The following is a 27693-nucleotide window of genomic DNA, read 5'->3' on the forward strand; positions in this document are numbered from 1 at the left end:
CCTCCAGTAGATCCCTTTTTGTTTTTTATTCCCTTCCTCCCCCAGTGTAACTGCAGCCAAACACCCTGGCTCCCCAGAAGGCAGATTTCAGTTTAAGTTTTTGACTACAAGTGGTTTTTTGGCACTTGCTTGGGTAATAAAAACCACAGCTTGGAAAAGCATTAAATCCAGCATGTCCAGAATTATTTTGTGTGACAATTACATCTGGGGTAATTTCAATTTAATACCTCACTGCAAGTGAAAATTGCAGCATGCAGCCCTAAAATTGCTGTAATAATGAAAATAAACCCACTAAGAGCTGCCTGTGTTACCTCAGGCTGTCACCGGATAAACGTTTTGTGCTGCTTATGGTATTTCATAGGTCACCCAATTGCCAACAAGGAAAAAAAGACAAAACCAATACCAACAACATTTTCAGAAAATCAAAGAAATTTTGAGGTTTTTTTTGGTTTTTTAGAGCGTTCAAAAAAAAAAAAGTTAAAAACATCAAAGTAATAACTGCATTGCTTATATTTGCAGCATGTTGAAACTCACTGGCTGAAGTAATTTAAAGTTTTACAGTTTGAAACCCTGTGGCAGGACTGGGGAGCAACCTTAGCACAGCCATTGCTAGCAGGGACACTGCCAGCCTGGGCTGCCTGCAACATGGGCTGCTCCGCCAGCTCACTGAGTCTGGGGGTCCAAAAGAAGACAAAAGACGGAAACTAGGCTGGCCTGCCCTAAAAACCCCAGAGAGAGCATCCAGCCAGAGAGACAACTATTATTTATTCCTGCAAACCCAGAAGCCAAGCTTTCATTTGATGGGAAGTTTCAATTTTCTGTTTTAAGGCTATTTCCCATGCAAATTCAAAATCATTTCAGGATCAGAAAGTTACGAAAGGCATGTTGTGGCTGCAGATGCCTTAGGAATCACCTTTGGGAAATCCCAGCCTGGACCAGCTGCTTGCTGTACTTCCTTCAGGGTGGAATATCTCATCTCCATGTTCCTGATATGCCATTCATAGCTCAGGAATAAATTACGGTGCACGCTTTTGCAGAGACAAGGAGCAGGCAGCCGGAGCCTGGTACTCATCACAGGGATCACAAAGCTCTCTCACAAAGTCTCAAGCTTCGGACACTCCTGTGCCTCACAGGCCTCCAAAGTCCCTCACTCTGAAAGCCTTTCTCTTGAGTTGTTTCAGCCCTTGTGCTCCTGGTGACCAATGGGCTATCACACTCTGGTGGACTCCACACACAGCCACCCCTAGAGGTCCTCCTAATGGGGCAATGCACACCCATTCCCAAGACATTTTGACCCATATTACGTTTAGAACAACAGACTTTACTCATAGTGACCCCACCAAATCAAAGGCCACCCTGGAAACACCACTACGCAGCACAGTGGTAATGACTGACGGTGTCAACAAAGACAGAATCTGTTCCTCAGCCCCTCCTAATCCACCCCTGGGCTCACCCAGAGCATATTTAATTTGACATCTGCCATCACATGCCCATAGACCTCTGCCTTGACATCTGCCATCACGTGTCCCCCCTCTCATGCTCACCCTTTCCAGTGCCTCATTAACTTCCTTCAAGGGACAATTATCCTCATCCTGCTTCCCCAGCTTCCCCTGCCAGGCTTCTGTTCATCCTTCTTTTCTGCTTCAATGGTCATCAGTTGCCAGCAGCTCTGCTTTGAATTTTTAATGTTTTCCATGAAGCCCAAACTGTCCCTCAACACAGCTCACCACTTCCAAAGCTCCCTCCACATACATATTTTGAACAGCCAATCACGTCAGATGGAGATACACCATCTTTCAACTCCATCCTGGCTCCTCTCTTCTCCTTGGAAACATGTGGGAGAGCAGTCTCATCACCACTCATCTAAAACAAGAGTATTTGGGTTTGTCTCCACACCACAGCCACAAGGCTCTCCCTCTCACATCAACCCAGAGGATCAGGGGCCTGCCATCAGAAATAGTATGGATTCACACCACCCCTACAAGCACTTTGGGGTTCAGATGACGTTTCTCATGTCTGACTAGCTCTCCATGATCAATGGCTCTCTTGAGTGAAGATGTGCAAGAGTCACACCACAGCAGTGTAACTGCCATGAGACACATGTTACAGACTTGGACACTCCACAAGAAGTAGAGAAGAACTTGATAGAGAAAGCTGAAAAACGTAAAAAGTCCTTTTAGCTCACAGAAAAAAGTGAACCAAATTACACATATCTCCACAGCAACTTCAAGGAAGAGTTAATACTGATGTCAAAGCTCTCAAATCACACCCATGCTTGAAGAACAGATCTTGACAGCCTGGTGCACACTTCTGGAGGGACTCAGCCAGCCACGACCAGAGCAAGCCTCTGCTCCAGCCTGGCCTTGGGCTGGACTGAGTCATACATGCCTGGGAGAAGCCTCTATGGTTTTGTTCAGGCTACACACCAGTCAAACAATGACTAACTGCCAGGGACCTTGCTGTCACCCCACTGCCAGCCAGAGAGACAGAGCAGCAGGGCAAGGGGAGGAGAAAAACTGGAGATGCTGAAAACATGTTGGTACCTTCCCAAAGGGACAGGAACCAGTCCACTTCTGGAAATGGGTGACAATCCAGGAAAGAAAAGCAATGAGAGCTTTATTTTCTCATTTTTCTTTTTTTATAATGAAAACCAGCTCAGCCCTCTCTGGGTTGAGCTGCTTCACCTAACCATTGTAGCAGGGTGTCCTTGGCATAGTTACTGCAATTCCTCCCTCCAGGACCTCAGAGGAAACTGGAGCGAGTCTTGATAGCCAACCAAGTGTTAAAAATCATTCTCTCAGAGGAAAATAAAAATTACTGCCTTAGGGAGGGAGGAATGCACCCACCATAGGCAAGTAAACAGTCACCAGTGGGAAAGAAAAGATTAGAGCCCCAGTTGCCTTGCCACGGCCAGTACCAAATGTGCCTGGGCTCCACACGCCTATAGAGGATGGCAAGACATATGGGCACCTTGGTCATACATCTCTAGACAACCTCTCACGGTGGCAGAGCGCCCAGCCAGTGAGAAACCACTGTGCCTAAACCCCATCTTTGATTTGAAGCAAAATTATAGGTGACTTCCACGAAAATATTCCAAAAATAGGGGCCCTGGACCTGTAGCAATTTAGAGCTACATAGCGATGTATGTGCCAACTTGTATGGAAGCTAATGAATTCATATAGCTTACTGCTGGACAGGACCGTGCACTGTCTCATCTGACCTCTGGGTAACATGGTCTCTGGCATTTTTCCCAGTTATCTGAGCATTTCTCAGTTATCCATGCATTAAGCCCGCTGACTTGTGTGTGACTGCAGAATACCTTTCAAAAAATCATTACTTCATGCCCTCCAGAGATGGAAAATCCAAGAAGTGCTGTTCGCGTTACAGTCAATACCTTAGTCTCATATGACAGTATAAATGGGATACAACAATTCAGTAAGTGCATGACTGGAGCACACAGAGGGGTCAGTAGCCTTCTTCATTACATTCATCTCCCATCACCGCCCTCGGTTCTTCTTGGCTCTCCCCAAGCCATCCTTCCTGCACATTACCTCAAAATATTTTGTTGCCCATCTTTGAGAGACATTCAAAATCCTACTTTGTCTTCCCAAGATATGCCAGCATCCCCTCCTCTTTCTATGGGTATGCTTTGTATCCACTCAAACAGAGGGGCTAACCATGCCATGGGACACCTGCTAGCAGCCAGCATGCACTTGGAGTCAGACCTGTGACAAAGACCTAGCAAGGAAGCTCTGGGGTTTCTGCTGTAACATCAAGAGCTTTGATGCTGACCACTCCACCAGGACACACCACAATCTGAGCATTAACATCAGTTGTCAGACCACTTTCATGACCTTTGTGGCATGCCGAGAAAAACAGTGGCTCTGGAGACTGGCACCAGGTACAGAGCCTCTTGCATCTATACTGTTCCCGCATGCCCACCTTGGGCTGGCCGTGACCGTGAGCAAGCTGGTGCTACTGAAACACCAGAAGGCCTAGAGCAAAGAGAGCTGTAAGGTGGAGGACTCTGGAAAGCAACTGTGCCAAAAGGAAATAAGAAGGGACAAAGAGTCAGATGTCAGCTGGCAATGCCACACAATGGTAGGGAATGCCAGCTCAAGTTTGGCTTGCCAAAGTGAAAAAATACCCTTGAGAAAGGTCGGCAGGATTTCTCTGTGCTGAACTGGCACGTGCCTCAGGTTTGCATTCCCAAAAGGGGACTAAAAAATGCCCAGGGTTGCATGCAACAGCCTCAGTGGCTGCTGGGGCTGGGAGAAATGCGGTTGATCCAGAGGAACCCCTGGCTGAGCAGACAGGTTGGGGGTGTGCAAGGGCTTGAGCGAGGGTGAGGAGGCACATCTGCAACAAATATTCAACAGTGGTTAGCATCGGAGCTGACAAGGAATTATACAGCAGGCTTTAACTAGATGTAATTGGATAAAACTGTAAGGAAAACCATCAGGAAAACACTGCCAGGGCTCTGAACCAGTTCTGGCTGCAGATTAGACTCTCAAAGGAACCTGTCCAAGTCCCCACCTCTCCCCTCCCCAGCACATGCTGCTGCAAAAATACTAGAAAACAGGCAAAACAGGAGAGTCATGAGGGCAGGAGAAGATGCAGCCACTGATGAAGGATGTCTTCTCAGCCTCCATATTCTTCTGAAGTTGATGTGCTACCATGAATGTGAAGGTCACAGCTAGCGCTTGCCCAAGGCAAGCAGCTCCAAGCCTTCGCAGGGGACCACCACGCATGTTCCCCATCAAGGCAGGGACCTGCAAACAGGAACCCGAGTTCAACTCAACTGTGGGTTGACTTCAGAAAGTCAGGCTTCTTGGGTTGACCAAGAAGGACATTTTTCTATACAGCTTCTGGAAACTGAAACAGTTCTATATCTGGCTAGTGCACAATTAGTATTTCCTTTAACTCACTGGCTTTTTCAGTCTCTTTCTTTCTTTCTTTGCCCTGCAAGATAGATATCTAAAAAATTAATCAAACAGCTAAATTCGAAGAAAGGGGGAAATACAAGAAGGCAAAAATAACCTTCTGTGTACATGACATGCTGCTGCCTGTGAACCTCAAAACTGATGAGATGATGCATTTATAATTTATTAAAAATTTGCTGGATTTTTGTCTTTGGAAAAGGGGAGGGGAAAAAAATAACCTACTAAAAAGGAAGGAGAGAATTGTAGGGCTGCATTTAAAACCAAGTTAAACTAGATTGTGTGTCTTGATTTTCAAAGCAGTTCATGAATTATTCAGATTTCTAGGGCCCTTCATGCAGACTCAGGGTCTGTCTTGCTTCTTGACTCCCCTCGCCCTTCCTTCATCAGAACTAAGGCAAAAAGAAAAAAGGAACCAAGAAAAGTAAAAAAAGAAAAAAGAAAAAAGAAAAAACACACACAAAAACACCTAAAAAACAACAAACCTTCTTTGTTTTCAGTAGAATTTTAAATCGTGGCCAAATTTATGACATCAAAGGTTTTCACTTGTTGAAAGAAAAAGCAAAATCTGGCACCTTACACCTTCCTGGAAAGCCACCAATCCTTTATTAAAGATCTTCAGAAGCCAGGACAACCTGAAATTACATTTCAGAGGGTAAGAACCACAGATGTAAAGATTCTTTAGGGAGGACGCTTTCTGACCAGGGCTTCCTGGCACCATGTGCCAGATCGAAGCAGAAAAAGTCCCCATCTCCACAATGCCACCTCAGTCGTAACTGGAGAAGCACAAATGCTGTGATAGCTCAAAAACACTTCAAGCATGCAGGGATCTGCAGCACTTACAGCAAAAATGGCTTCAAAACATTGCTTGTGATCGGACTTTTGCTACAGTTGATGGAGTAGGACTTTAAGGTGTTGGGTAGCTGGAAAAAACAAACAAGAGTTTGATGGAAGAAACTGTCTCATGGCCTTAATTATCAATAGTAGTGAGCCTTGGAGAATTAGTTCCATCGCTTACCAATACTTGATTTCAATTTCAGCCTACGCAAACATATTCAGTCAATGGAAATACCAAGATAAGCACGAAAGTTAAACTAACAACTCCATTCTGTCAGAAATACTTGGACCAAGTTATCAAAGTAATCGATGGCACGTAATCACCATAAGACAAGTGGTCAATACATTGTAGCAGTCAAAGACAGAGGATGGCTCTAGCACAGAGTGATCAATAGCACCCTGGGAAGACTGAAGCGCTTGGTGATGAGGCAATGTCCATCATTAAGTCATCAGCAGGCCCCAATATGGTTCAGGTGGTCACCACATCACTCTCTGCGAAAGACACCGAGATAAGCAAGGCTTTCTCTTTCCTATGAAAAAAAACCCAGGACCCTCTCTGTCCACTGCAGGGAAGCGGGCACCTGGAGTTCAAAGAGAAGACCCAGTGCCTCCATGGACTGAGCAATGCTGGCCCACTCATCTTGAGGGCCACGGCTGTGATCAATTCGGGTCTATCAGAGACCCCCATCCCTCTCTCCAGCAGGAAGGAGCCCTTCCCCCCAGCAGCAATGCCACGTCTTCCCGTCGGTGGCTCTGGCAACCGCCGATGCGTGTCACAGCATCGCTTCCACTCCAGCACATCATTTGTTTCAAAGGAGCCCAGCCTATACTTTTCATCTGATACTTGAAATCACTTGCTTTTAAATACAGCCTGTCATTTTTAGATGACTAAAAGTGTCAAAAACATTTGAGATCTAAATGAATTTTTTTTCCTTTTCAGGATGAGAAAAACAGACTCCTTTGGCCTTAAGTTTTCCTGTATTTTTACTTTCAGATTCACTGAGAGTTTTGTTTATGGTTTATCCTGAAATTGCTAACACCTGGCTTTTCTTTTTCTTTAATAACCAAAGAACTGAAACAGGATTATTCATTCAGCTCTACAGAGCCCTGTTCACCTGCACAGCCCCAACAATTCAGGCTCCAAGGATGTGGCACTGACAACACTGATGCAACCCAGGCGTGGGGAATGGAGTGGATCCCACCACCCGCTCAGTCTCCATTTCCAGCTTCAGCATCTTGAAGGAAAGCAGCGGTGCCTGTGCCCAGCCACCACTCACCTCGAAAGGGAGCAGTTCGTCCTCAGGGCACAGTGACTGGCAGGTCACTGCCTTTTATTAAATTCCCAGCTCCCCTCCTCCACATCCCCCATTGTGACAGGGACACGCAGAAAGATCACTGCACCACAGACAGATATCTGGGGAACGAGCTTTTATCTCTGGGTGAATGTGTCGCAGAAGTGGAGCTAATTAACTGGGGCTCTGTTTTTGAAAAAGGTTAATATTTTATCACATGTCTTCTGTCTTGAGGAATAATTAGCCCTGGCAGCACTAGCTCTGCCATTTCCCAAGGGACTGAGTGAGAGACTGGAGGCTGGAGAGAGGCACGTGGTATGGACGGATAGACAGCACCTCGACTCTGGGCTAACAGTACATCTAACCAGTGGGTGCTTTTCAACACAAACTAACCTGCTGTAGAATATTAACAGAGGTAAAACCCTGCTCCAAAGGCTGTAGGTGTTTTGCTTGTCCTGTTCCATGCCCTCAGGTACAGGGGATGCTTTAAACCAGGGCACTGCGACTCAGCCAAGGGCTTCATGGCCGCAGTTGCAGCACCAGAGCACCAGTCCAAGTCCCTTCTCCCCAGGCACCAGCATCAGCTCTGGGGCAGTCTCTTCCCTCGTAGCCCCAATGTCCCAATCTGCACAAGTGAGAAACAACAAAGGCTCCCTGAACCCTTTCATCTGAACAACAAATTTGTTCTCATAAGGGGAATGAACTGCTAAGGAAAATTCCCACTGGGACTGCAGAGAAGAAGGTCCTCCCAGTGCTGGCATGGCAGTCATAGAATCATAGAATATAATCTTAGAATAGCTTGGGCTGGAAGGGACTTCCCAGGTCACCTAGTCCAACCCCGCTGCAATGAGCAGGAACATCTTCAAGCAGATCAGGTTGCTCAGAGCCCCGTCCAGCTTGGCCTGGAATGTCTCCAGGGATGGGGCATCTACCACCTCTCTGGGCAACCTGGGCCTGTGTTTCACCACCCTCAGTGTAAAAAAATCTCCCCTCCTTTAGTTTAAAATCATCATCCCTTGTCCTGTCGCCAGAGGCCCTGCTAAAAAGTCTGTCCCCATCTTTCTTACAGGCCCCTTTTAAGTACTGAAAGGCTGCAATTAATTATCCCCAGAGCCTTCTCTTCTCCAGGCTGAACAGCCCCAACTCTCTCAGCCTGTCCTCACAGCAGAGCTGTTCCAGCCCTCTGATCATTTCTGTGGCCTCCTCTGGCCTCTCTCCAACAGGTCCACATCCTCATTGGGGTGTACAGCACATAGCACATCCCCATGAGGCTGCTAAGAAGACGGCTACGATGCAAGTAGAGTAAATGAAGGAAGTGGAAAAGGAAGAGGGAAGAGTCATTTTGGGTCAACACAGAACTATTTTTGCGTACGTTTTTCTTGGCAAAATGTAATGGACCAGTGGGTGGGGAATTTCCAAAATGAAATCAAACCTGTCTCACGGGGAAACAAAACAAAAATAACTCAGGTGAAGGAAATCTATCACATGGGGAGAGGGGAAGAAACTGTTTTCAGCCTCTTTTTCTCTCTGAAACAGCAACCTTTGGCAAGACAAATGTTACTCCATACAAAATAAACATGTTCTCCTCCAGGGAAGGGACAGCTGGGATGGAGACTGTGCCTGCTCCTGAGTGAGCTCCTCAGACTCTTCTTGGGAGGATGCCTGTCCCATGCAGACGCTTTTCCTACCCAACAAGGCACCATGGGGCTGAAACAAGAGATAAGTTGGAGAAACAAAACACAGCACATATGAAATGTTACACCATGGTGTCTTCTGGAACAGTCCAGAGTCGCCCCTGCTGCAGGAGCTGGGCTCCAAGACACCGAGGTCCTATGAGCTCCTCCAGCACCCGTGCTGCCGATCCCCTTTGCCCTGCAGACACCTTTTAGACAAGAACACAGCTAAGGAATCATTTCTGCTCGCTGCACAGACAGGTGCCATAACTCACACTCCTAGCACAGCTCTTTCAGATAAAACTAGCTTTGCCCTCCAGAAAAAATATGAGTAACACAGCCACTTAACTTACACATCCTTCTGCGTTCAAAACACCCGTCTATACATTTCCATCAGCTCCTCATACAGTCTGGCTTGCTGCTCAACTCCTTCCCAAGAGTCGCCCTCATCCTTCTCACTCAAGAAAAAGGAGGGGGAGGAATAGGACTGCAAATCCACCATTGCAGAACAAGCACCATCATCTGTTATTTCCCTACAGCATCTGTGATCAAGACACAATCAACCCTGCCGCTGGGCAAATACCAGCCTCCCCCCACCCCAGCATCCCTTCCCAGTGCCATTTTTAATGAAAGCCCCTCAGACTGCCTTTCTCTATGCAGCCCCTCGAGATACAAACCTGTGGCATCTCACAGCACTTCTGATCCTGCCCACTTGGTGATGGCGAACATCCAGCATCAGAGCCCGTGATTCCATGGCACGAACAACCCGGGATCAGTTGAGATGTGGTCCAAAAACTGGAGGGGAGCTACTGTGCTGCCAGAGTGAGGAAGACACAACACCCCCAAAACCAACAGGGTGGCCACCCTCTCATTGTGATGCACATGGCCTGATGGTAACAATTACCCACCATTTCTACCTAGGAGTTGCTTGTCGGCTGACCTGACCCACCACCTCCAGCTCCAGGAACAATCAGGGAGGGGCTGGCGGGAGGGAGGGAGGGCACAGCAAGTTGTCATGGACATAAGAGCAAAATCCAGGGTCGGGCTGGGATCTTGGCACTTGAAAGCCTGTCTTCTCCCCAGGGAGGTCTACATAAGTCACACAGGGTGGTTCAGATGTTGGTGAAGCTCAGCAAATACACCAAGCCCCAGCACAATCATGAGCAGAACCAGCAGGGACCATGACAGAAGCCCCATCACATCTGAGGAAGGAAGAACAGGCTCTTCAGGACAGGTAGATGTTGGGAAGATGGTCTGGCCAGCAGCACTGGCCAAGGACAGCCCCCACATCAGGCATGGGCAGCAGCCTCAATTGAGATGTGACCTCTCTCAGTCCTCGAGCCCACTACAATCCCATTTCATGCAGCCCCTTTTCATCAGTGCTTCCTTCCCCCCCATTAAAAAGCCAAAAAGCTTCAGAAGAGGGCATTAAATAGAAAAAGATATTTGAAAAAGATCACCACATTCACAAAGTTTTGTACCCTGAAGCCACCAGCCCCATCTCAGAAGCCATCAAGTCTATCTGGCCTACTCCTCAAGTTCCACCTTCCAGCAAGCTGCCTCACAGGCCACTGGACAACAAACATGGAGCAGCAAATGTCACAGATGCTGTCGCACATTGGGGTGGCCACATGTGGGACACACACCAGCCGTTTCCCAGGACTGTGCATTTCCAGCCAAGTTCACAGTTGGTGAGTCTCCAGGGAGACCCATCACACTTTTTGCATCAGCTCTCCGGAAGCAGTGGATGCAGCTGCCAGAAAGAAGCCTTGCCGACTTCTTACCAGGTGTCCCCAAATCTATAAAAGATGCCAATTTCAGCAGAAGCAGGAGAATCACAGAATCACAGAATGTTAGGGACTGGAAGTGAACTCGAAAGCTCATGCAGTCCAATCCCCCTGCTGGAGCAGGAACACCCAGATGAGGTTACATGGGAAGGTGTCCAGGCGGGTTTTGAATGTCTTCAGAGAAGGAGACTCCACAACCTCCCTGGGCAGCCTGTTCCAGTGTTCTGTTACCCTCACCGAGAAGTTTCTTCTCAAATTTAAGTGGAACCTCTTGTGTTCCAGTTCGAATCTATTACTCCTTGTCCTACCATTGGTTGTCACCAAGAAGCGCCTGGCTCCATCCTTGTGACACTCACCCTTTATATATTTATAAACGTTAATGAGGTCACCCCTCAGTCTCCTCCAAGCTAAAGAGACCCAGCTCCCTTAGCCTTTCCACACACGGGAGATGCTCCACTCCCTTGGTCATCTTTGTTGCCCTGTGCTGGACTCTCTCCAGCAGAACATGAAACACTGTTCTTTCACAGGGCTAAAATGGTCCAATGAATATTTTTCTCCACTTCCAGGAAATATCACAGACTGAAGACTCCATGGGATTTTTGTTTCTGTGTGGGAGTGGGATTTTAGTCTCTGACCGAGTTTTCCCAAGCCTTAGGAAAGATAAAAGTTCAGGAGTTTCAGTCCCAGCCTGAAACAAAGACTCAGGGTCACTTATTTTTTTCCAGTTTTTCCCCAGTGTTCTCTGAGCAGAGGTCTGGACAGACCTCAGCCCTCCAGTCTAGGCAGGATTTAGGCAGGACTTTCCTCTCTTCCATGAGGAAAGGGAAAGCAGATGGTCATGGTCAGTCTTTCAGAAAGTTCAGGCATTCCTAGCAGGAAACACTTATGGATCTTATTTTCTCAGAGAAGTGCACATAAACCAAGAACGTCTCTACTGGAAGAAGTGAAGTGGTTTTGGATTTACACAAACATGAAGGAAAAAAATGTGTAGTTCTGGGTGTACAACATATTTGGAAATACCAGGGACTAAGAAGCACGTGGAAACAGAGGGAAAACACAGGGTGCTGCTTACAGCCCAGCCTTTAAGCTTTTCTCCTTTGCTGATGTGGCTCTGGCCAGCTGACATGAGAATATCACATCTTTACAACGGTCTTGGATGGGTGTGGTGCTAGGGCCATCACTTCTCGCACTGGATGCACTGAGCCTGCACAGTAGAAAGTAGGGCATGAAAACAGCTGCAGAGCCGAAGCAGCATGAAAAGGTGATACTGAAACACTGTCAGGACTGTGCTGGAGTCTAATCAACCCCACCACTGCCAAAGCCTTGCAGTGTCAAGCCAGAAAAGATATGTGAGTGCAGTAAGTAAGTGCATTGCTCTTGGGTGATGGACCCAAAAAGAATAAACCAGAGAACTCCTGTCACTGCTGTCCCACCAAGAATAACCTGAGGCCACCAGACTTCATCAACATCACCCAAGCCGCAGCAGAGACTCTTGCTTGTTGATCACACATACAAAGGTCTCCAGTCACCTCATCTGTCCTGCATTAGGGCGACCGCACCACCATACATAGATTTGAAACACAGATTTGCTACTGACATAACAATCAATCCTGGAAAAGATGGCAGATAGCAAGGATGAGAGACTTCAGGAAGCCTGCTTTGATGTTCACCTACACCCCCACTCATTTAAATGCGCTCATTATAAACAACTGGAGAACCAGGCCCATGGTGTCTGCAGCAAAGACACGGGTAACACGAGTGCTGCAAGAACAGCTCCTCAAGCAACTCTGTGTAACCTCAAAGCTTGTCACACAAACACACGCAGCTGGGGGAGAACTACAAATTACATGTGCCGCAACTACGGTTTGTAAATTATGTCACCTCTTACAAAATGCGGGGCCACAACCGAGAGGCAGGAGTGCCGGAGGACTCAGTGGTTTCTGTGACAAGAAAAACCTGAGCTGCTTTCGTAGGTGACCCTGCTTTCAGCAGGAGGCTGGATCAGAGACCTCCTGTGGTCTGTTCCAACCTGAATTATTCTATGATTTTGTGAAGTGCCTGTTTCTGATTAATAGCTGTCTTGCTTTCCCTGCTTGGCTGCTAACAATTGTAAATCTCAATACTCCTTGTTCTCTGTGCTACCTGAAAACAATATCTCTGAGTTTTGATCACATACTCGTTCCTCAAACCTCTTTGGAGTTTCAAGTTCAAATTCTCCCAGAAGACCAAGTGTGAAATCCCACTACGTGTGGTGAGCACTCCAGAGGGACTGAATCTACGAAGTGCAGAACTGAGGTTTTTTGAGTGAAAGACTCAGATTTGGGCCCACCTACAGTCATAAGTGAGTCAGATTTAGTCAACGGGCACACAAAAACCAGTGTTAGCCCAGGAGTGATGGCAACAAACTGGTCAACACATCCGTGAGGTGATAGTACAGCTGTCAGATAGGGACTGGGAGGCCAAAATTACTAGGACATGATAGCCTTGGGGGGACACAGTGCACACCCTTACTCAAACTACGACTCATCCTTAAGTCTTTGGCCAGATCAGACTTTCCTAGTTTGCATCCTCTAAATTGGGTTTTGTGCCTCAGTTCAGTCAAAAACCTCAGCTCTCCAGCAACACAAAGGTCCAAACTGTGAGTGGCAGCAGGTATAAACTCTAACACAAAGCTACAGGACCTATACTAGGTCTTTTGGTAGCAGAGAGCAAATTTTCCCAGCTAGGGAAACCGGCTGCACTTGAAAACAACCTGTATAGCAAAGGTCTGGATTCCTGAAGGGATTTAGAGTTTGAAAACAGGATAACTAGGACAGGAAGATAAAATAATGACAAGGACAAGTCCCTAACAAAATAGATGCCAGAATCACATAGTGATCCCATCTTACATAGGTGGTATGGCTGGATCTCAAATGGTTCATCAGTGGTCAGTGATAGTGTGTGGAGAGCGAGCTGGCTGCCCAAAGCTGTGTGTCTCACTGCCTTTCAGCAGCCCAACTGTATTAGAAGAAACTACAAAACATACTAAGATACTTTCTTAGTATCTTAGCACACCAGCCTGTGCTGGCGATTTCGACCATTGCCAAAGGGTTACCAGGTTGCCCAGAAGAAGCATGAGTGATCGTCCCACTCTACTCGGTGCTTGTGAGGCCACACCTTGAATCCTGTGTTCAGTTTTGTGCCCCTCACTACAGGAAAGACACTGGAGTGCTGGAGAGCGTTCAGAGGAGGGTGATGAAGCTGGTGAGGGGTCTGGAGCACAAGTCTGATGAGGAGCAGCTGAGGGAACTGGGGCTGTTCAGCCTGGAGAAAAGGAGGCTGAGGGGAGACCTGATCGCTGTCTGCAACTGCCTGAAAGGAGGTTGTAGCATGGAGGGGGTTGGGCTCTTCTCCCAAGTAGCAGGTGATAGGATGAGAAGAAATGGCTTCAAGTTGCGCCATAGAAGGCTTAGATTGGATTTTAGGAAAAACTCCTCCACAGAAAGGGTTGTCAAGGCATTGGAACAGGCTGCTTAAGGAAGTGGTAGAGTCACCATCCCTGGAAGTGTTTGATGGGTGTATAGATGAGGCTCTTAGGGACATGGTTTAGTGCTAGAGTTAGGTTAATGGTTGGACTCGATCTTGATGGTCTCTCCCAACTAAAATCATTCTATGATTCTCTTAAGATGTTACCCAGCCTGTGAAAGTTCCAAACTGAGGCCACAAAAGCCAGCTGATTGACATCAGAAACAAAGCCTTGGCCTCTTCAGGCAGTTCCAGTTTATCCCCAAGACACACACCAGGCCCTGCTCCGTTTGATGGACTGTTCTCATATCTTCATCCCTAGAGATGGCAGCCTAAGGAGGTGATAGGAAAATACAGTGTCGAGCGCCAGCCTCTTGGGGTCTGGTGTCCAAGAGACAAAAGCAATCATGCTGTTTCCTAATAGAGATCCTTTTGTCTCAAATGTGTTTTCCACTGTTCATTTTTGTAGCTGTTCGCCTGCAGGGTCATGTTGTGTTCTTGCCTGTCATTAGGAATAAGAAGGATACCAAAACCAAAGGCAGAGGGATCACAGATCTCCTTTTACACAGCTAATTCAGCCTCAGAATATCCTCTGCTGGCCAAACACCCAGGGACAGTCTTTGCGCATACAGGATTTTGCCCAAATGTGATAAATCTTACTTTGTAATGAAATCACAAATGTGCTGGTTTTGCCCAGAGAACAGTGTAACAGCTGGAAAAACACATCAAGAGGCAGAAAAACTCTGTGCTGGCACTCACACAGCAAACAACAACAAATCCTGAAAGCAAGAAGAGACCCATATCCCTTTGCATCCAGCCACCCCCAGCAGACACAAGGTGCTGCCAGGCCACTCTCCCCAGGACAACACCCACATGGAGACCCCCACTTCACACGTGGCAGTGTGGGAACACCTTCTCCAGCTTTTGCCAATGCTGAGTCCAGAGGTGCAGCAGCATTTGAATGCTCCCTCTTCCCCATCCTCCTCACCAGGCTCTCTCTTTCATGTCTTAGCTTGTACAGCTCCACCCATCCTCACAGACAGATGTCCATCCACCTCACAGAATCACAGAATGGTTGGGGTTGGAAGGGACCTCTGGAGATCATCTAGTACAACCCACCTGCTACAGCAGGTTCACCCAGAGCAGATAACACAGGAATGTGTCCAGGCTGGTTTGAATGTCTCCAGAGAAGGAGACTTCACAACCTCTCTGGGCAGCCTGTTCCAGTGCTCTGGCACCCTCAGAGTAAAGAAGTTTCTCCTCATGTTTAGATGGAACCTCCTGTGCTTCAATCTGTTCCCATTGCACCTCATCCTATCGTTGCGCACCATTGGAAAGAGTCTGGTCCCATCCTCTTGACACCCATCCTTGAGTCATTTATAAGCATAAATAAGATCCCCTCTCAGCCTTCCCTTCTGCAGGCTGAACAGAGCCAGCTCTCAGTCTCTCCTCATAAGAAAGATGCTCCAGACCCCTAACCATCTTTGTAGCCCTCTGCTTGATTCCCTCCAGTAATTCCTTGTCCTTCTTAAACTAAGGAGCCCAAAGCTGGACCCCCACCACACACAAGGCACCTCTGCTCAGACGTGCCCTGCTCCCTGCTGTCCCACCACACTTTTTTCCTGAGTAGATGCATCCGTCAGCATCAGGTGCAGGGAGACCATGTGCACACACACTCATACCCACACCACTTCTTGTCCTGGTCTACAATACAGCACATCCAGAGCCAGCAACTCACAAGACACTACCTGAATAAGCAAATTTTAAAAATAAAGGAATCTCTCAGGATTTAGTCTGTATTATGCAGGAAACCGAATCAGCTCAGCTACAATCCAGGGGCCACAATGAGAAATGCATGGAGTCAGCAAAGGGAAAGGCAACAGTAGACCAGGAAAACCTCCAAGTTTGGATCCACTCTCAACCACTGGAGGTCCATCTGGGTAACATCCCAGCAAACCTTCCCTTGAATTCACCTGCTAGCTATCTACCTGCTTCTGCAGGTGTAATGTTCAGGTACTGCTGAGGATAGCAGAGCAGAGCCCCATCTCAGTCCTGCCTGTGGAATAAGATAGGCTTTTCCACGCATGTTGTTCTCCAGACACTAAGTACCTCCTTTGAGAACTCTCAAGAAACCAGGCAAGAAAGATAAGATGCCTAAATCTCTATGTGGCATATAAAATGCATTTCTAGCTGCTGAGACCCAGTTTTCACCTCAGTTCATCTCAAAGTGACTTTGGTCTAGCGGGCAAGGAAGTTGAAGGAAGACAAGGCAATGCAAGAAGTCCAAAGGGATCATAAACATGCTAAGCCTAAGGCAATGCTGTCAAAATCTACTTTTCTCCTCTTCGACTCTTCACTTTCAAGAAGATATTACAATATTCTCAGTGCACTTGACTGCTTGCCACTCCTGGGATGCAATCATCAACTTAGCCAAAACCACAGCCACTTCAAAACCTGCATGCGATACAGCTGCCCTCACTCAATCGCGGACACCTATACACGCTTTCACATGCCGTGCACCATACACGGGGACACGTGGAAGGTGCACAGTGCAGAGACACATGCTCAGTCCCACATGCCCAGGTGCAGAGGTACCACATCTGGCAGAGGGAGGACCACCCTTGGGATCACATGTTCCTCCCAGTCATCCCCATGCACAGCACAGTCAGGTATTTTTGACTACCCCCACTAGAGCTGCTCCAACGTAATACTGAATGTGCAGTCTCTGTACCCTGGGGATGCACGCTGCAGTTAAGGGGTCAAAACAACACTGCAGCATGTAGTGCTTCTGCTCCAGGGCTGAAATCCTGACATTTCTGGACCTTGAGAACTAAAGACAGCAGCTCTCTGTCCCAGGGGAACATCACAGACATCACCTCTTCCCATTCCTCTGTGAACAGTCCCTACAAGCAGAAAAACCAGCCCTGGGCAGCTCTCCTACCCAATGCACACTCTCCAGATTGCACCACACGGGGATTGAGCAAAGAAACCTGGAGAAAATCTTTCAGTGCGTGTTGTTTCCCACAAAGGGAACCAGACAAAATACAAGGGCAGAGCTTTAATAAGGGGCATAAGTTGGCATGACCAGGCTCCAGGCTCCCAGGCTGCTGGGATGCTCTCTTCTTCAGCAGATGATGCAACGCCTGATCTTCATATCTGCCAGTATCCCTGCCAGCCTCACATTTCAGTCACAACTTGATTTTAGCAGCTGCTTTCTCTCTCTCTCTCACACACACACACACACACAAACACATCCCCTAAAGCAGCTGTAAAATTCAAGCTTAACTGGGTAGGTAGGGCCTCTTGTAAAGCAGTTGGGACCCAGGGAGGAAGGGAGCTTCAAAAATTCAGAGGATTATTGCCTTATGCCAGGATATGAGAAGGCTCCATCCATGGCCTCCTTGCTCTACCAGCTCTTGAGACAGCACTGCTAAACTTGTATTGGCACTGCGGAGGAAAAAAAAAAATAAACAGAGGAAAACAGACAGTGGGGAATGCCTGAGGCTGGCTGACATGATTTGCACAACCTAGAGAAGTCTGCTGGAGGCTCTTACCTCTCCTCCAGCCACTACCTTCTCATCTGCTCTCCTTGTCCCCAATTTCGCCCCTCTGCTTTATCACCTTCAGTGAGCACAAACCCCAGCTCAGGTTGGTGCTGGCTGTGGCTTGTGGTCCCAGGCTGGCAGCCACAACAGCATCTGCACGTCTATTAAACCAAACAGAGCATTGGCAAAGTGGAGGTCAGATTCAGTAGCATATGGAGCAACCGCCTGGCAAATACTGGCCTCCCCAGGAGCTGTCTGTCGCAGATGGAAAAAGCCCAGGAGCCATCATGACGAAATCTTTTGGTCAGGGGCGACACATCCTCCCTGTCAGCTTTCCAAGCTGCTGAGCAATGCTGGAAACCTCAGCTCCTCTCCCCACAGGTGGGCGCCTGGCACTGACTCACTCACTGCTGCTTTGGTCCTGCGATTTGCCAGTGGGAGTTGCAGAAGGTGGGATGTGGTGATGAGGTAATCCCAATGGCATGTGGCTACCATGACGGAGAGGGAATAGCCACTCACTCCAGCAGCATGAACTGGCTGTTCATCACGTGGACGTGCCACCTAGATCTGGGTCCAGCCTGATGCTGTGGTCACAGGGAATTTTTGAACTTGAAACTTGGTGCGGATGGGATGTACAACCATGGGACCTATATGGTCTTCTCCTGGAGAAAGACATCCCTTCATGTGGTCTAAAGGCTTAGTCAACATGCAACCAGGAACACAGTCAACAGCAGGGAAACACAGGCAGGTCACGAGGAGAGATGCTCCAGCTGTCACATCTCCCAGGTTGAGGGGTACAATGCAGCCATGGCGTTTCCCCAGCTGAAACCACCCACAAACCAAGCACAAGCTCACAGCCCCATGCTGGCCAGAGACAGGCAAGGGCAGCCACCATGGTTTCTCCAGCTTCAGTTCCTCGGAGCACTGCAATTCCTCTCCATCTGAAACCATTCTACTGGTTGCAATTTAAAAACAAAATCAATCCAGCAAACATTGCTAAGCAACTGGCTGTCAGTGCCATATCCCAACGCAATGAAAGTATTTGCCCTCTCCATGACCTGCTGGCAAGGAGCTTGCTGCTCGGGCTTTGCCATATTCAGCTGCCACTGTCAAGTCCAGATGCTTGGTTGGATTAGCAAAGAAAACCCTAGGAAATCTTCCGCCGTCATCCTGGTGAAAAACACCCCTCAGTGAGGGTGTAAGGAGCAGCGCTCCCATGTCCTGGGCACTAAGATCAGGACTAAGGGGTGCTGGTGTCTGGGCATCACCGTGGCCCGTAGGTATGCGAGTCTTGGTGCTGCCACGTGTTGTACAGAGGTGTAAGAGAGGGAGAGCAAACACACCAAAAACCTGGTTGGAGAGCAGAGCAAGCTGCTTCAAGTGACAACATCTGGCTGAGAGGCTGAAGGAGAACCTGCTTACCCATGGGTATGAGTTGTAAAAGGGAGTGAGACCCTCTCCAAAGCCTCCTAACCCCTCGTGTGACCTGGGCAGGAGCCCCTTGGCATGGTGGTGCCCCTCAGCACAGTTCCTGGCATGGTGGTACCCTGTGCTAAGATGTACCTTCTCCCAAGGTCAGCTGGAGCAGAATCGAGGTCCAACCCTTTGGCTTCATTGTCATACTAGAAAGCCTGAGCCCTTCCAGTCTGGCTCACAGAAAGTAGCATGAACCAGGTTTGTTATTGAAGTCAAGTCTCTCTGTAAGCACAGTCTCCAGCAGGTCACACAGCGTGAGCTCTGGGGGTTTCCCATCTCTCATGCCAGCCCTGTTGTGGTACTCTGTTTTCTGTTTCACAGGAGGGACCTCTCCTAGTCAACCCCATGCTGGACTCTCTTCTTGCACAGCCACCAGTAATTTCTCCCCGCTGCTAGAGCAAGCTGTGCCCAACCACACTTTCCCACCCAGCTCCTCTGTGCAATTCAGGACCTGCTCCCAGGCTGCACAGTAGTGTCAGAGAATCATCTGCAGCATCTCCCCCGACACCTGTACCACGAGCAAGGATTTAATTCCAGAGGAGGCTTTGCAAACTCGGCACCTTCCTCTCCCTGTCCACCACCATGCCCACAGCCCTTCTCCCTCCTTTATTCACCCCATCAGCACCTGCCTCCCCCAGATCTCCCAGCAGCCCCATTTCCTCCGTGGCTGCTCTAATGCTCGACTAATGGCGCATCATCCGCAGCATTGTTCAGACATATTCAATAAATCAGAATCCAATTACCGGGTTAAGGAAATTGGAAGCAAATGCAATTAGCCCCAGCCCCTCCCACGTGCTGTGCCCTCGCTTCCTACTTAATGAGAACTTTTCTTTTGCATGAGCACTTGGTGCCACATCCGACCACCCAGGAACAAGGTGGCTGACACCACGCAGCAGGAGTACAGTGAGGGGGCAGTCGAGTTGATCTTCCCTTTTAATAGGGCAGATGGTTAATATCCCTGGCATTAATTCTCTCCAGGAATAGCACACTTGCTATCTGCTCAGCTATAACAGGCGTTCGTCAGGGCTGACAGCTCGTCTCTGGAGAAAGGAGCATCTGGTCCTTACTATGAAAAGGAGCTAAAAGAATAAATAAATAAAAAATCACATCACTAGCTACAGGGCTGGAGAACGGGTGCCGTTTCAGCATTTCAGCCTAAGTGCTGCATTTGGACTGGAACAGCAGAAATTCAGAGTTGGAACAGATGCCGGGAGTTGAGTCACTCTGATTTGGGAGCAAGGTGCAGCCTGGGCCAGCAAGGTGCTATGGCTGGGTCCAGCACAGAGCTCCCACCGGAGCAGGTTCTCCCTGCAAAGGGCTCCCAGGATAAGGCAGGAGAGGACAGCTGCTGCCAGCAGGCTGGAACGTAATGCCAGGCACAGCTCCATGGGAAGGGCTTGCACCAGCTGTGGGCTGGTGACCGCCAGCGGGGACCAGGCATATGCTGTGCTCGCAGAGGATGCGAAAAACTGCATTGAGGGAACCATGGGGGTATTTCCTACCCCAGCGAGACACCCCAGCATCTCTGCATCCAGCAGACTTACAGTTAACCCTGCCAACCATCAACAACCTGCAGCCACGAAGAGCAGCTGTTCCTCAATGAGTTTGGAGAGGCAAACAGAGGGAGGTTACATCTTTGTGCCCATGGCAAGCAAGGTGCACCAAAATTCCTACCCTGCCCTTCCCACACTGACAGCAGCAAGAGAGTGCAGGTCTCACCAGGCAGCCCTGCAATCCCCCCTGCCTCTCTTAAGAGGTCCTGAAGGATATTTGTGACCCCAATTGTGCTGGAGTTGCTACTAACCCGGAGAGTTCTTACCTTCCTCTCCTCCTCATTCACCAATAGTCCTTTATTCCTCCCATTAACTCCTCACTCTGCAGAGCAAAATAAGTGCTCAACTGCTGTTTTATCTGCCTTGCACCACCACATTGCATCCTCTGCAGAGCCAGAGTTCCCAGCACCAGCAAAGACTTTGCCCATCATGGATGTGTGCTCTGGCACACCCATTACTTTTCTGAAGGTCAAAATTTAAAAAAACCCTTTTCCTTTATTTCCCTGTGGTCCTGGAATAATGTATAAAGGTTTTAACTAGTAGGTTTGGGGCTGTCAAGCACACCAAGAAATCAAGTAAAGTGAAATACTCAACCCTAAAAATACCACCCAGGTAGAACCAATCCCAAGCACACTAACCAGGTGTGGGTGAAGGGCCCAGACCCAAACAGCATCCCAAAACCACAGCCCTGAAGAGAAACAGGACTATCCACCCATAAAATGAAGATTCATGAGGAAGACCAGGAGAAACCAGAGGGGAGGCAGAACCTGTGATGGCGGGTGTCACGGACGGCACGGTCACTGGGGATCCTCTCGCTCTCCCGCTGGTTAAAGGCATGGAGCCGGTACGGGTCCTCTCCGCCCTTCCACCTCCGGGCGCTCAGGTACCTCCGCTCTTCAAACTGATCCCAAAGGTCGTCCCAGTCCAGGTCTGAGCCCTGCGCGCACAAAGTCAGCCCCGTTAGAGAGAAGAGAGACAGGAGAACATCTGATCCCACTCCAGAGGTCCTCCTGAGCCCTGCAGGAGGTCAGTCGGCCCCAAAGCACGGGCAAGCATCACAAGAGCAGGCTAACAAGGAGCCTCATTAGGTCTTCAGGTTTTGGTTTTTTAGCTAGATCTTGAAAGAGGTCTTGAAACCTGTCAAAGAGAGCCTGTCAATTTGAATTTAAAATTACTAATTTGAAAGCAAATTCATTTCTCTGGTGGATCCCCCTCTCTACAGTCCCAAGAAACATAAAAGCGCAAAGGTCTTGTTTGGCTTTTAATTTCTCTACAGCCAAAAAACAAAGGTATTTTACACCACATGCCCCCTCACCCCTGTAGCCCCTCCAGCAGGAAAGTGCCATGAGATGGGAGCAGCTTCATCAAGCAAAGTCTTATGTTTCCAGAGCCATACCCTGGCCCCAGGGCCAGCTCCAGCAATGGGACTCTGGAAGGAAGAAGGGTGCTGTGGTCCTCCCAGCCCAATTTTGGTCCATTTTTGCTGCAACAAGTCTCCCACCGAAAACTTCAGCCCTACCGCAGGGAGAAGAACAGGCAAGCATTTGTCAGTGATGTCCCTCCCCACAAAAAGGATGGAGGAGCTCCATTTTGGGATTACTCAACGGCCATCAGGGGGGTTTAAGCATCCCTTGGTGGATTGATGCCATCAGGGGGTTTAAGCATGGTGCTGTCGGGAGCTGAAACATTGCTCAGCAATGCAGTGACAGAGCCGGAGAGCACAATGCAGTGCCGATAAAATCTCATCGTTACAGCAGCACAAACTCTTTGATCTCACCGTACATGTAACACAGGGAGATGCAAACATTTATAGACATCTCAGCCCCAAAGAAAATTGCGATCTTATCCAATAATTGATCTTTTCTTCTTCTTTTATTTTTTTTCCCCTCCTTAGTTCACACCATATCAAAGCCGACTTTGCCTGCTAATAGCGCAAAATGGAGCTTTTGAGACGGGCGATTTTTATCCCATAATTGATTTTACTCATATCTAGCAGCGCGTTTTGTCTAGTCATAGGAAGAGGAGGCGGGAGCATCGGCTCCTGCAACCAAACTATGGCAGGACGAAGCCACAAGCCTCCAGCCACACACTGTCCCATATCACCCCAGGTCAAAGCAATATGGGCCCCCCACAAAAACATCGACAGAGCTCAGGGATGAAAAGATTTCCAGATACAGGACTGTATTCATCCTTCCCTGGTTTGACTCTACAGCCTTCTTGGGAGCTGCTCCAGCACTTATCCCAATGCAGGGAAGATCAGAAGAAACCCTGAAGCCACCAGGCATACTGGGACAAAGTTATTCAGTGCTGGGAGAAAGTTATTAAACCAGTAAGGTCACTACAGGAGGTTTACAAGCAGGATGCATGTAACCAACCTGCAGGCTTTTGGAATAACTGACTTATACAGGCTGATAAATATTGTTTATGTTTTTTCACAGCATCTCAGAAAACATGATTTACTGCCACAGTAAAAGATCAGCAAAAAGTGAGCTGATTGCATTGTGGAGCCACCGACAGGCTGACGTTTACAAGATTTCATTATGACCCTGGGGGGCCTGGTGCCATTATAACAACCACCATGCAGTTCCAGTCCCTAAATTTTAACACTGTTAAGAAAAGTAAAGGTTGTTTTTATCAAAATTAATAAGAAGAGAAATAGCTTTTTAAAGTGGCCACACAGCACTTAAGGCTGTTGGATGGAGAGATAGATAGATAGATAGATAGATAGATAGATAGATAGATATTAACGTCAGTTAAACCCAATAGCCTTGGATCAGCTAGAAGGGTGCAGCTGGGCAAGCATCCGATGGTTCGAGCAGAAGGGCAGGTGGCATTTCCCTAGCACCCATCTATCCCCACTACCAGCCTGTTACTGGGGGATATCAGTGGTAAATGCGTACACGGACAAATACCAGTCCCTTATCCCATGGCATTTGCTTCTCATCCTGCCCTGGATATACCTTGCATTCAAGGCGTTGCATTCTTAGCTCACATCACAGTGAAGAACTAATACCCCTGTGAAATTTCCACCTGAAAGACATCAGCCCACCTTGACTCACACAGGCTCTCCTTTTTGGGTCGAGGAAATCTGGCAGTAGGATGGTTCCTAAACATTGGGTAGCTAAGTACACATCTGAGATCAAGAGCACATAGATGCTAAATACAGATTAAAGAGTTATTTTAACCACTATCTGACCATGAAACAAGCCCAAGGATTGGGTTAACCTTCTTAGCCAGAAGTTGATACCCAGGTTTGGTCATTTGCTTTCAAACCACACCTCCTGCCCAAATCTTCTGGGTGTTCTTCCACCCTCCAGCCTAAGCTTCCCTGTGAGGTAACCAAAATTGGAGCAGGATGCTCAGACACATGCATGCACCGACTTCTGAAAAAATAATACCTGTGCAAAGCTGTGAGGGAAAGCAAGGCAGCGGCCTCAGACGAAAAGCTCCCAGCTATGCAAGTGGTGGGAGGCAGGAGATATCCCCGACCTGCACAGAGGGACTCGCCTGTTTCTCAGCACCAGATCAGGGACAGGGTAAGCAAGTTACAGCATAAGGAGAAAACCCCTTCACTCACCCAGGGACAGCACATCATTTACAGGTTACTGGGTAAGGTCTTCATTATAATATTTCTGCCATGTATTATCACCTCTTCCTCACACCAGAATTCTGTCTTGGGAGTTATTTCACTGATGTGCAGAAATCTAAATTTAATTTATTATGATCTAACTCAACTTTAGAAGCCAAATTACTCTCCACTAGAAAAGGATCAAGTCAATACTCCACTTGCCTTTCTATTTATCTTCTACAGGAGTCTTCTCTCCAAGTTTCATATTCATTGTCTCTCATGTACTAGTAATAAATTTTCATTTTTTTCCTTGGAATTAGGTAATTTCTCTTTCAACATTGCAGTTTAATGGCTGGTATTAATTATAGGAAACACTGTCAATGCTTAAAAGAGTTTGAGAAACTCAATGAATCTGCAGGAAAGAGAGGAAATAAATATCCAAGGGGTAGCCAGTCACTCTTGGCAAACAAGTGCCACCCTTTCCAACACGGCATTGACGGGCTCAATGAGAGGGATGCTCTCTAGGCATAGAGACGTCGACAAAACTCATCACAGGGAGGAGCAACCAGCCCATGCCAGTGCCCAGCTGAGAACAGGGCTCACCGAGCACCTTCTCCTTTGGCAGCCTGCTAAAAGCACCCCCCCAAAACCAACCACTAAAGGCACCTCCCCAAAACCACCTGCCACCTCACCAGCAAAGAGCAAACAGCAGAGCAAGCACTGAGGCAGCTTTTCACCACAACTGTATATTAAAGATCAAAAGCCTCTCGGTATAAAAATGTAATTCATCATCTGCCTCTTAAATCATGGCTCAGAAACAAAAAAAAAAAAGGGAAAAAAAAATTAAAAAAAGGAGTGGTGCTGTAGGGGGAGAGCAGGTCATTAGCAGTAAAACTACAATTTTCTGGCAACTGCTAATGCCTTGTTTATGTGGATTTCTGTGAATATGACATTTTAATGGCATAATAATTGTGTGATTACAGTACAGCAGGGATCGCTGGAGCGGGAAGGAGGAACAAGCGACCCAGACGGTTGCTGCTGCGGGCCCACAGCATTCCCCGGGATGCTCTGCTCCCTCCCACCTGCACCCCTCGCCAGGACGGGGGGCCAGAGCAGGCTGGATGCTGGGCAGAGTGTGAGATGAGGTGGCCTGGTGGGGAAAGGTTATTTTGGTTGAAAAGTCTGGCCCAAGCAGAAGCGGTGGTGACCAGGGACAGGCAGGTCACACTGGTCCCCAGGGCCAGCCTCCAGCTGCCCAGGAGGAAAGGGAGTGGGTGGCACAAGCCAAAATCCGGCTCTCATTCACTTTTTTCTTTCATGGCACTGTTTTAAAATAGAGAATATATGCCTCTGCTAAAATAAAAGTTTCCTTTTGGGGAAGCTGAGCGTTGCCATTAGACCAAGGTGAATCAGGCCGGCACCATGCGCATTCTTTCAGGAGGCAACAAACTCAAGCAGAGCTGCTGGTGTTTGCTGGGGAGCCCTGGGTGAAGGAGTTTTACTTGTGCAGGTGCAACGATGACCCCAAGGGGGTCTGGCAGCAGCCAAATGTACTTCTACAGCCCCTCCACATTCCTCACACCCAGTTTTCCCTTGAAAATCTCATCCCTACATAAATCTCTGACCAAGCACTAACTGCCGAGTCTCCGTCTTGCATTCCCAGGGACTCAGGCATTAAAAAAGAGGGAGGGGAGAGGGAAACAAAAAAATGCATCAGCCTAGCAAAAGCTTCAAAACCAAGCAAAAACTCTAGAAACTTGGACGCCGCACAGCATGTCGCTGCCTGGCCACGCTCGGTCGCTCCTCTGCCCATGGCCAGCTGGAGCACGTGTGCGTGTTCGGCACAGCTCAGGGGCACTGGAGGTGGAGGGCAATCTTTCAGCAGGAATTGGAACCAGGCATTATACAAATGAGATTTAAATACCTCGCTGAAGTGCGGGGCCCTTGCAAGCAGGAGGCTCAATTATAGAGCTGTTAAAGGCCGAGGCACTAATGCCATCTGAAAGGATTATAATACTTCAAACAGGGTAGGGCTCATCCCTCCTCGTCCCTTGGTGCCAGCACATGGACTAAGAAGGTCAGCAGCCCCAGAAGGGAAACAAGCAGAGAGCAGCATCACACTGCCTCCATCATCTTCCCTGTCTCCCTGAACAGCCCAGACGGAGCATCGAGGTACAAGATCCTTCAGCTGAGTTTTGGTCCAGTTGCTGTGCATCCCAATGACCTCATCCTCAAGATACAAGGGGCAGACAGGCAGAGCACCATGCCCACGCTCTTTGCCCTCTCCAAAGAGCACATGGCAGTGCCAAAACCAGGCTGCGGGTCTTTGGAGAGCAGGCTTGCACCCATCCTGCAGCACGTCCTCTGCTGCTACGGGTACCACTCAGCAGCAAACCAGCACAGACCCTGCAAGGGTCACATCCCACACCCACAGAAATCCCTGTTTAGATGCTTGAAGTTAAGTACTTGCTTAAGTGCTCCACTGGCTCAGTGCCACCTTCTCCAGCTTTGTGCTGACACTAACCATGCATTGGAAACGGAGGTAGCTCTGGGCCCTAGCTACCATCCGCCCTTAATTAGTCTTCTGCCCCATGGGGATTTGAGCTTCAGTTCCTTTATTTGAGGGCTGTGAAGCTCCTCTTCCTCTGGCATCAGGACTTGGGCACAACAGGCAGGTGCACCTTGGTGGCAGCTTCTCTGGGACCCTGCAGGGATGCACAGCAGATCCAGGTTCTGTCAGGATCTCACTCTGCCCCAAGGAGGACCAGCATCTCCCACTGCTTGGAGTCAATTAACTGGCTCTCAAAGGACACTTGCAGATCCGAGTCTGCTCTGACCCCACTTGCTGGAGGAAGAATAACAAAAAAAATCACATAAAATATTAATACAGATACCTAATTAAAGCAAAGTACTTCTCCAGCAAAGCCTGTCCTGCAGCTGGGGTCCCTGGAGAAGCTCTCAGCATTCACCATTAAGCTTCTCACTGTCATTGACCTTTCCCTGCTCGGGTACATCCACAGGCACGCTGCTCCATCTTCAAAGGATGGAACATTGCCTCCTCATCTGCCAGCTCAGCAAGGAACATCAGTCCCTGAGGACCTTCCAGCAAGCATCCCACTTTCTCACGTGGTTCTGAGGCCAAGGTCATGCTACCATCACCCTTGCTGCCCTCCTTACCCACTGCCCAGTTTCCTTTATTTGTAGCTCTCCAACCCACCCTCTAATGCCCACTACTGTGTGGGCAAGTCTGGATCTCTCCTGCGTTGCACACACACATTTATGCAACTAAGACACCTTCTGCATCAGGCAACAGGACTGATAAAGGCTGCAAAGTGGCCATGGAAGACTTGACCTTCAGGAACTATGGCTGCAACTACTGCTTGGGTGGAAACATCCCCATTCAGACTCGGGAGAAAACTCCCCAGTGTCTTCCTCTGAATCATCCCCATGCTTGACCAGCATCAGCACAGGATGTTGGCTGCTGATTCAATGCAAGGAGCCAGCCCAGGGCTTGGGCA

General features: G+C 48.4%; 1 protein-coding gene across 2 annotated transcripts in view; it reads right to left on the reverse strand.

Moving 5' to 3' along the window:
* Window positions 1-27693, reverse strand: part of GALNT14 (polypeptide N-acetylgalactosaminyltransferase 14) — a 113472-nt gene that overhangs the window by 53846 nt on the left and 31933 nt on the right. Inside the window, exon 2 of one of the 2 annotated variants that reach the window (XM_065835786.2) lies at window positions 21375-21544. In XM_065835786.2, coding sequence (XP_065691858.1) covers window positions 21375-21544 — 170 coding nt within the window. Of the gene's footprint in view, window positions 1-9419; window positions 9948-21374; window positions 21545-27693 lie in introns of those variants that run through there. The other variant, XM_071805941.1, reaches the window with a different exon arrangement.

The sequence above is a fragment of the Patagioenas fasciata genome, chromosome 3 (genome assembly GCF_037038585.1).
Source record: "Patagioenas fasciata isolate bPatFas1 chromosome 3, bPatFas1.hap1, whole genome shotgun sequence".
In the NCBI taxonomy this organism is placed as follows: Eukaryota; Metazoa; Chordata; class Aves; order Columbiformes; family Columbidae; genus Patagioenas; species Patagioenas fasciata.